The 10,409-nt window shown below is 39.7% G+C and overlaps 1 protein-coding gene across 7 annotated transcripts in view; it reads right to left on the reverse strand.

The window, feature by feature from the left end:
- Positions 1 to 10,409, reverse strand: part of MACF1 (microtubule actin crosslinking factor 1) — a 324,783-nt gene that overhangs the window by 89,221 nt on the left and 225,153 nt on the right. For all 7 annotated transcript variants that reach the window (XM_029947033.1, XM_029947032.1, XM_029947029.1 and 4 more), the window contains 6 exons: positions 10,154 to 10,277; positions 9,152 to 9,360; positions 8,464 to 8,781; positions 5,607 to 5,773; positions 4,177 to 4,333; positions 1,511 to 1,628 (listed from right to left, as the gene is read on the reverse strand). In XM_029947033.1, coding sequence (XP_029802893.1) covers positions 1,511 to 1,628; positions 4,177 to 4,333; positions 5,607 to 5,773; positions 8,464 to 8,781; positions 9,152 to 9,360; positions 10,154 to 10,277 — 1,093 coding nt within the window. The remainder of the gene's footprint in view (positions 1 to 1,510; positions 1,629 to 4,176; positions 4,334 to 5,606; positions 5,774 to 8,463; positions 8,782 to 9,151; positions 9,361 to 10,153; positions 10,278 to 10,409) is intronic.

Consider the following 10,409-nt stretch of genomic DNA (forward strand, 5'->3'; position numbering starts at 1 on the left):
TAGAACCCTGTTAATAGAATTCTTAATACTTAAGGCATGGTGATGTCAGGTTACAGGCAAATTTTTGTCCTCAATGCCAGTTTTAGGTGCTTTCTAGGTATAAGAAAAGAATGTAAGCCCTTATTAAAATTCTTGGTGGTTTAACTTTGAAACAAGAATTTATTACATCACTTTCAAGCCTCTAGTTCAGCTTAATTAACAAGTGTTTTGAGACTATAAGGTGAACTTTTTAAAACATTTGTCATCATTTACAACTTCTTATCTGTGTGACCTGCATTTCTAGATATGATACAAGCAAACAAAATTGAGAAATAAATCAGATAACAAAGTTGTCATCCAAAAATCCTTTTTCAAATTTTTATATTCCCTAAGATAGTCTCAATATTCTCACTAATGGATTGGATTGCATAATAGATAAATGACATAAATTCACTTATAAGGGAAATTTATGCCAACAAATATCATTTGAATTGTTTTATGGAGAGGAGTTCAATTTGAGATTATCTTTAAAAAGACTCTAGGGTTGTAAAAAGCTTGAAAAATCACTGATCTAGTCCAGAAGTGAGAAAACTATACTGGGCAAATCTGGCTCTCTGCCTATTTTTAAGGTTTTATTTGAACACAGCCACGCCCATTTATTTATATATTGTCTATGACTATTTTTGTGCTACAATGGCAGAGATGTGTAATGTGACAGAGACCATATGGCTCACAAGCCTAAAGTATTTACTACATGGTCCTTTAAGAAAAAGCTTGCTGACTCCTGATGTAGTCATACACTAATAAGTTGCTGACTTAGAGGTTTTATATGTTGGAATATAAGGAACACTAATTCCTTGAATGTGGTCATTTCTGGGTAGTTCCGAGAGATCTTTACACTCCAAAAGAAAAGTAGCCATCCTCAAGAGGAAAAAAACAAACTTTTGTCTGTGACTGTAGGTGTGCACTAACACGGTTTGGTAATAAAACCTTTGAGATACCAATTAACAACCAGAAAGTGATTGTAAGCTCGTATGGATTTTGTTTGAAAGACAATTTGCAGCCAGAGATTATTCTTACATCTGGGCACAATCTTTGTGTCCACTTTCAAGAAGGGTGGCAGTCTTCGGTATGCCGCCACTGAGCCCTAAATGCTACGTCTGTCTCAAGAGATCAGGCTAATACCCTCCAGGACTGACCCCAATTTATAGATGATACACAACTGTCCAATCACATGTTTAAAAGAGAGAAATTTGTCATAATGGAAATCCTATTTTAACTCTTCTCTGTTCATTTAGGCCAACTAGTCCCTTTAGTTTTTCCTATCATAGGAAGGAGTTCTGCAAAATGGAACAATGGTATATAGCAAATGGGAAACAGATCAGGTTGAAGGGGAGACTGCTTTGTGGACCACTCCCGTTTGTTCTCAAACCCAACCTTGATTCTGACTTTTATTAAATAAGGCGTTGTAATCAAAGGCCAAAGCAAAGAATGATGTTTATTCACTACATTTTTAAGAACCTGCACTCACCTGTCTTGGCTTGGGAATCAGGTGCTGTGATCTCCATGATAAGATTTTCTAAAGAAGTGCCTTTGCAATTGATTTCCTCCACCAAACGTCCCTTACTTGCCCAGTCAGCTAGAAGGTCCTGTTAAAAGAACAGACAGCTAAATGTAACATCTGGGGGCTTTGGGACACCTGTTCTTCTACATACACTCCCTGAAGTTTTGATAAACACTGAGTGACCATCCTCATGTATTCAGCCACTTCAAGATTGGCTTAGCCAGCCATTATATGGGAGAATAATATCCTGGAATATTCAGGACCTTTCCATCCATCCATCCATCAATCCATCCATCTATCCATCCATCCATCCAATGTTTATTGAGCATTTACTGTAGGCCAGGAATCATGCCTAACACTGGAGATACAAAATACAATTATGACACAGTTCTCAAAACCAAGAGCTCAGATAATCAATTGCACTATAATGGGATAAATGCTGTTACAGAAATACAGACAGTCAGTAAACTCTGAAAGCACAAGAGGAGACACACTTAACTCTGCCTAGAAGGAGGAAATCTTTGAGTTAAGACCAAGGTAGAAAAAGGGAATAGGATGCATGTAAAGAATAAAAAGGAAATAGCAATTGGAAGGTAAAATGAAGAGCTACATATGGAGATGTACAGCAATATCTAGAATCATAGGCTATACTTTGCATTTTCTTTTTTTTTTTTAATTAAAAACATTTTTTTACGATTTATTTATTTTTGAGAGACAGAGAAACAGAACGTGAATGGGGGAGGAGCAGAGAGAGAAAGAGACACAGAATCAGAAGCAGGCTCCACGCTCTGAGCTAGTGGTCTGCACAGAGTCTGATGTGGGGCTCAAACCCACGAACTGTGAGCTCATGACCTGAGCTGAAGTTGGATGCTCAACTGACTGAGCCACCCAGGTGCCCCTACACTTTGCATTTTCAAGGGAACTTTACACTGGGCCTGAAGTCAGAGCTCTAACTAACAGGGAAGACAATTAGTAAACAATGGCATCTACTCTAACTAGGTCATGTTGTCTCTGGATGTGGACTGCCTGCCACAGAAGTAGAATTTTATTTCTTCCAAAGCAGGGACACCATCCTAGCCTTGAATCCTTTTCTCCACAACCAAATTTCCCTGACAATCTACTTAGTTTACCTTAAAAAAATTATTTTAATGTTTGTTTATTTTTCAGAGAGAGAGAGAGCAGGGGAGGGGCAGGGAGAGAGAGGGAGACAGAGGATCCAGAGCAGGCTCTGCGCTGACACAGAGAGCCCAAAACAGGGCTCATTAGCTGAAGTTTGACGTTTAACAGATGGAGCCACCCCGGTGCCCCTACTTAGTTTGCTTTTGGCCTTAAGCTGTCAAGCAGTAGAGAAAGACAGAGCTGTGAACATCCAGCAAGCTCATGCTGCCTAACTGCAAACTTAGCCTTATTAATTCACAGCTGTCAATCCTTTTATTAATGACTCTTGATTCCAAAGACACAGTTTGCAGACGATGCATCAACTCACAGGATATTTTAAATTTTTGAGGGCAATACAGTGACATCTGTTGGGCACAATGTGAACAACTACTATTAAGTTGTTTAGATCTAACTATGTAGCAAGTGAGGTTTTTTAGGGTTTTTTTCCTTTCCTTTTTCTTTTTCTGGACTTGAGGTACTGTGAAAAATTTCTTGAAACCCTAAGGGCACTATGGACTAAGAAATTGGGAAGCCTCTGCCCTAGGGGATTCCCTATTGCAAATGTTCCTGGCACTCTCTGGGAAAGCAACTAAACTCTTCCCTGTCATCTGGCTCGAGATAAATCTTGCTTTACTAAGAAAATAAGGAAAATGCATGAGAACTAGTTAGAGGCAGACTGGCTTGGTGTCAACAAAAAGAAGAGACGTATTAGAGGTGCAAGCAGAAGCTGAATGACTAAATCAAAGCAGGGATTCTGCAGGGGATCGGAGAAAGGTTGATCCTACTCTGGAAGGTACCTTCCAACCATCTAATTCTAACTTCTTTGTTTAATTGTGGAGTTAGTTCTTCTTTCCTCAATTTGCTGATCATACATCTACTCACTGGCTGACACATACCTAATTCCCAAACACAAAGTGAGAGCGTAAGTTTCTCCAGGACTGCACTTTGACAACTGTCTTTTTTTATGACTCACCACAGCATGAGAGGCTTCTGAGAAACAGCCGAAACTTTATAGATGTTATTCCCTCCAGGGTACTTCCAAGGTTTTGGTATGTACACATGTATATGTATGTATGTATTTAGAAAGAGAGTGAGAGCATGCGTGGTAGGGAGAGGGGCAGAGAGGGAAAGAATCTTAAGCAGACTCCACGCTCAGCACAGAGCCTGACACGGGCTCAATTCCATAACCTTGGGATCGTGACTTGAGCCAAAATTAAGAATTGGTACGCTCATTTGACTGAGCCACCCAGGAGCCCCTGGTTTTGGGTTTTAAATCAGAGATGTTTTGGTGTTCAGTGCTGGGGTAGGGGTAGGTGAGAATCACATGAAGAAAACGGAGGGGTTTCTATTCTGATGACGCAGATGGACAACTTGGACTTGTCACACCACTTCCCTACCACAGGTGGAGATCAGTCCATGCAAGCTTCCAAACTGCTATCTAGCCTAGTTCTTGGAGCTCCTTTTTGTTCACCTACCTTCAGGTGTTCAATCTGCTTTTCCAGCTCTTTGGTACTTATGAAAGTCTCTGGGGGTGGAATATTCCCTTCTGTTTCCTTCAGCCATTTCTGGAACGTCCTAACCAGCTTCCGAAATTCATCCAATTGCTCCTGACAAGATGATGCATCTTCCTCTCTGTCAGTGAAGACATTTTGTTACTTGCCAGACTAAGCTTTGTAAAGAGGTCAACTTGAACTAAAACTACCCTCATTCTGGGACTCTAGGCAGCTTTTCCTTACAGGGCCTTTCCTTCCCATAATCTTTTCCACAGCAGCTTTGGCTAAACCACCACATACAATGTAAGAGAGCATCAAACTAAGGAATCTGTTGCCCTTGTTTGGACATTTCTGGGAAGAGGAGTCCTCAATCTTACCCCAGGCTGAAGTGAAAGCCAGAGAAACTGAAAGGAGCCTGCTATTTAGGTGCTATGATACAATGGAAAGAATGTAGGCTTTGGATGTGAAGTCCATCTCTGACACTTTTTAGGTAGTTGACTCTTTCAAAGCCTAATTCAAATGCTAATCCCCTTAGCAAGGAAGATGCTGAAACTGAGGCTCAGAGAAGTCAGCTTGCGCACACAAATGAGTAAAATAAACCAAGGAGAAAGGAGAATTCAATTTTGAAATTAAGTTTTGGAAGTGGCCACATCTATCAGACTTTAAGCCAGAGGTCCTGGTTCTTCATACAGCTAAATGGCCCTGAGCACAGAAGAAAAACAGGCCTTACTGGCTTTTGTCCCCTTCTCTCCACTAAATAACCTGCTGCTTACAGTATTGTTTTGAGTGACTGCTTTTCTCTGGCCACTTTCCTCAAGGCAGTCACCTGCCAAATCAAGATTATATTTATGGCTAAACCAAGAGAAGAAGTCTTATCAAGCTCCTAAACCCACATGAGGTTTTCTAATGGAATCATGGCTTTTCAGCAGTCAGCTGAAAATCTGACATCAGCTACCCTTGTCATATATTCCCATGTTTGCCTTAAAAGAAAAATCCAGATACTCCTCCAAAATGGCAACTTAAATGTGGTCAAAACAAGCAGAGAAGGAGAGAGCCAATATAACCCTTAATTACATCTGGAAAGCTTCCTCCAATTTTTGTCTTTATTTCAAATCCTGCCACAATCATACTTGCTACCTCAAATTTGCTCTGTTGGGCCAAGGTGACCTGGGCTTTTGATTGTACAGAGGGGAAGTAAGCCCCATCACTTCCATTCATTATTTAGTAATAGGAAACCACTAAGGACCAAGTAGATTGAATAGCTTTGCCTGAGAGGAACTTTCCAACTCCTATAACTCAGTAGCAGAGTGCTTGATGCCACCTCTTCCACTGAAGGAGGAAAAGAAAATCATTTCATTCAACAGCAAGAAAAAATTAGCTCCCCAAATTGACCAGCATATATAAAAACTCACCTTTCCTTAACTGTCTTCTGTAGCTGTGTGAAGTCCTCTTTGAGGTTCTGGACCCTGTCCTTGTGCTGGGAGAGGCCCAGGGAGAAGCCACAGGAGCTCAGTTCAGTGACCACGTGCTCGAGAGCCTCGAGGTTCTCCTGCTGATCTTCCATTTCCAAATTCAGCTCCTGTTAAGCAAACAAGGAAATGTAGTAAATTCTCCCATCATTATAAATAAATGTACTTGAAAAAATAAAAGATAGCTATATTAAATCTGGGACAAGTTCCCTCTAATCGGTAGGAAAAAAAAAAACAAAAAAAGAGGTATGCTCTCTGGATCAATTACGGCAATAAATATGGAGGATTTCTCTAATCCACCTGAGAATGGCTAGGAAGTTAAAAGGAGTCTTGTGTCCTTTAAATAAATGTTCAAAGATTTGGGAGGCAGCATGACAGAGTTAAAAGAATGGAAGTTTTTGGAGTAAAAAAGACTCCTGAAAACCAATCATGGCTTGTGATCTTAAGCTATTAAACTTCTCAGAGCTTCCATAGCCTGTCTCCTCCGTAAAACAGAACAAACTATACTCTCTCCACTATTATTTAACACTGTATTGGAGATATTTGTCAATGTGATTGAGTTAAAATAACCTGTGGCATAAATATTTGAAAAGAAGAGTTAAAACTGTATTTGCAGATTATATGAAGTATACTATAAAACTCCAAGAGAATCAATAATGCAATTAATCAATGAAGTAATCTAATACAATAGCAACCTTAATGAATAAAATTTTTAAATACTTCTGATAGACGCAAAAGCAAACCTCAATAAATGAAAAGACATCCATAAAGATATGTGTGTATGTATAGTACATATATATAGACGCATGCATGAATAAATAAATTTAATATGACCCAAATAAAACTATCAACTTTTCCCTCGTGACTAATAAAATTGATTCTAAACTTCACATGGAAAAATAAATATACAATTATAGGTATGAAAAATCTTGAAAGCAAGAAAGCAAGAAAGGAAAGACTAACCCTACCAGATATTAAAACATACCATAAAGTCTTGATAATAAAAACCAGTATGCTATGGTTTATGAACAGACAGACCAGCAAAGAAGAAAAGAAAATCCAGAAACAGACTTGAGTCTATATGGATATACTATATATGATAAAGATGACTTATCAAATCACTGAGAAAAAAATGGACTTTTCAAAGAAATGATACTGGGAACAGCTAGATAGACCTGAGAAAAAGATCAACTTGGATTCATACTATGCACTATATTATAGAATAAACTTAAAATGTGGAAAGATTCAAATGTAAAAAAAAGAATGAAAGAAACCATAGAAGTTCTAGAAGCAAGCATCGGTGAATTCCTTCAAACATATGTGTAGCAAAAGGCTTTCAAATTATGACCAAAAATACATGTTCAATAAAAGTGATTTAAAAACCTCTTACATGGCCAAAAACACTATAAAGGAAAGACAAAGGACAAACTGTGAAAAAAGCTTTTCTTTTTTTTTTTTTTTTTAACTTTTTTAAATGTTTACTTATTTTTAGAGAGAGAGAGGCAGACTGCAAGCAGGGAAGTGGCAGAGAATGAGGGAGAGAGAGAATTGGAAGCAGGCTCCAGGTTCTGAGCTGTCAGCACGAGCCTGACATGGGCCTCGAACCCACAAACCATGAGATCATGACCTGAGCTAAAGTTGGATGTTTAACCGACTGATCCACCCAGGCGTCCCTGAAAAAAGATTTCAATATACCACATAAAGAGAATTAATCTCCCTGATACAGGACTCTTATAAGTTGAAAGAAGACAAAAACCCAAAAAACAAAAACCAAATTCCTGACAGAAAACAGTAAAGGCCATGAACCAACAGTTTACAAATAAAATTCCTTAAATGTATAAAAGTATACTTAACTTCATCAGAGAAGAAATAAAAATTAAGACTACATAGAAACATATTTTCTCAATCAGATTAACGTAAATTTCAATGCTGACAACACATTCTGTTGGTGAGTCTGTAGGGGAAATAAGCACTTTCATGCACTGCTGGTAGGAATGCAAAATGGTGAAATCTGGTTGGAGGGAGGAGGATGAAGGTGAAAAGTATGCTGGTGTTCATTGTGCATTCCTTCTACTTTTCTGTAAGTTTGAAATTATTCAAAATAAAACCCCAAAAGGATAGCAAACCAAACAAAACCCAGAGATCTTACTTTAACATGGAAAAAGTTGGCTAAACCCAAGGCAGCAGTATGGGGATACAGGAATGCTGAGGTGATACAAATGGCAATGTGGGCAAGTGTAGCCACCATGGAGCCAAGGTGGCCACTACTTGGTCAAATTAAGCATAGGCATATGCTATGACCTAGCAATCCTGCTGCTGCATATGTATCTGTGTCTGTGGTAGGTGATACTCTTCACCAAATACTTCCAATTCTGCACCACTGCATATATGGTAGGAATACATTTTTCTACTCTCTTGAAAGCCAGGGGGTGGAACCTGCCTTAACTAATGAAAAGTGAAAGGATTTGGTATAACTGCTCCCTGTTCAAGTGGTAGTCATGAAGACATACGGCAGGATGAAGTTCCTGTGAACTTGAATCCCTGAATGATGGTGATGGGCTAAGTACCCTACTGATCTGGGTTGAACATACAGAATGAGTGAAAAATAAATCTTGGCTATGTTTTTTTTTTAAAAAGGACAAACAATATCTAGTTTACAGGACGGTTATGATAATTCTTCAAGATAATGTAGGTCAAGTTTCCACTACACTGACTGACATATTATGTGTTCAGTGAATGCTGGTCCCCTCCTTGCCCTTCTTTTCTCTTTGTTCTGCCAATTTGGCAGATATACTCTCACCTGGATCTGCTGGAAGAAATGTGCAATATCTTGATCTGGCTGATTTCCAGAGGCTAGCATCCGGCTTTTGTTTTCCATGAATTGCTGCAGCTTATCAGAGAGATGTTCAAACATCTCTGCCTGGGGCAGAAGCTTCTTTAGGGAGCTCTCCTTTTCTTGCTGCTGTAGACAGAGTTGTTCGAATTGCTGGCTCACCTCTGCCAGTTTGCCCTGCAGCACCACAGCCGTGGTGCTGTCTGCTGTCTCCATGAATCGGGTCACCATCTCACGAGTGGCCTCCAGGCTGCTCTTTTGCCGAGCAATGTCCTGCTTCAATTTCTGTCACCAAAAACGTGTCTGTCAGCTCCTGGCTCAGATATCCTAGGATAACTGAGCCACAAACTAACAAAATTCTCATAATACATGGTCACCTCCTCAAGGAGAGCTGGATTGCAACTGAGTCTCTGTGATACCATACAACTCATCCCCTTAGTTCTCCACCCCATTCCACCAGCGACTTTGTAGCGCCGCTTTTCCTCGAGCTTAACAATGGTTTAGAAATTGGGTAGAAGTATCTTTATGTGGATTGCTAAATCTTATTAGAAGATTCATGAGAATGAATTCTTCTCCTCATTCTTTTTCAAAGTGATGAAATTCTGGAACACGGCAAATACACCCTCTATGCTAACTCTTGGGGCATCAGTCTCACCATGTTAGTGGCTAGGGCTTCCTGGATGACTCCTGATGACAGTGATGCCACCTGCTCCTCTTCCAGGTTTTGCTTGACTTCCCTGATGGACTGCAGTAAGCTCTCCAAACTTTCCTGGACGCTCTGAGATTGGGCAATTGCCTTCTGCAGCAGAGCAGAGCGCTCGGCCAAGCTACTGGAGAGGCTATGAAAATGGCTGAGTATGGAATCTGGAAAATGAAGGCCAAAGGAAGAGTGTGGACACTATTTTTGTGTTACGCTTTTAAAAAGGATGCTATTAAGTTGCACATGTTAATAATATATATTATGACAAAAAGAAGGAATAAGCTTAAAGTGAATTTATATTTGAGCCAAATTCACAATGCACTATTTATTTAGCACCTCCTAAGTGTCAGATATTGTGCTGGATGCTGAGGACTAAAAACAATTAAGATGAGTCCTTGCCTTCTGCAAACTTAAGACCATAAAAGCAAGCATAGGCAGTAAAAGGCACATCACAATTAACCACAAAAATAAAATCCTAAGTGCTAAATTGATGCTAAGAGTAATGTACTAGCGAAGCCTGAAGGAACAATAATTATTTCTTATCTTTTATTTCTTTTGGGGGTTGGAGGTTGTAGTCAGGACTTTACAAAGGAAGTAACCTGTCAGATACAGCTAGAAGTTTGAGCAAGATTTCATCACACATGCTAAGCTCTCAAATAAATGTCAAATGTCAGCACCTAAACCATAGGGAAAACTTCAGGGGTAAAGTAATGAAGAAATGACTAGTTTACTTGGGAAAGGAAAGAAGTAGGGCGTGGCTAGAAAGCAGAATGCAGAACCAGATTGCAAAGGCCATCAATGGTGCAGGGGCAAAGCTCACTCGAGGGTGAACTGCTGCCTTTGTACCCTCAGCTCCTTGCAGGCACCACAGATACTTGCACGATACAGGGTGATGTATTAAGAACAGTGGTACAAACTAAGAATCAAGGAAGCACTCTTGTTATTGCTGCTTCATACCTGTAATTTCTTGAACATGCTTGCGGTCTGGGGCTGGCTCTCCTTCAATTTCCATGAGGTCATGAGCTACTTTTTGGAGTTTTTCTACAGGTACTTGGTGCTCAGCTAATTCTTCCTGCAACTGCTGCTTGTCCATGAAAAAGGCCAAAAGTAAAACCTCTGAGTAATCAAAGCCGGTTCTAGCAACCGAGAGCTACTTAGCATGATGCTACTTGGAGCTATGAAGAAAAATGCTGTTTATTTGTACCCACAGATG

The sequence above is a fragment of the Suricata suricatta genome, chromosome 8, assembly GCF_006229205.1.
Source record: "Suricata suricatta isolate VVHF042 chromosome 8, meerkat_22Aug2017_6uvM2_HiC, whole genome shotgun sequence".
Classification (NCBI taxonomy): domain Eukaryota; kingdom Metazoa; phylum Chordata; class Mammalia; order Carnivora; family Herpestidae; genus Suricata; species Suricata suricatta.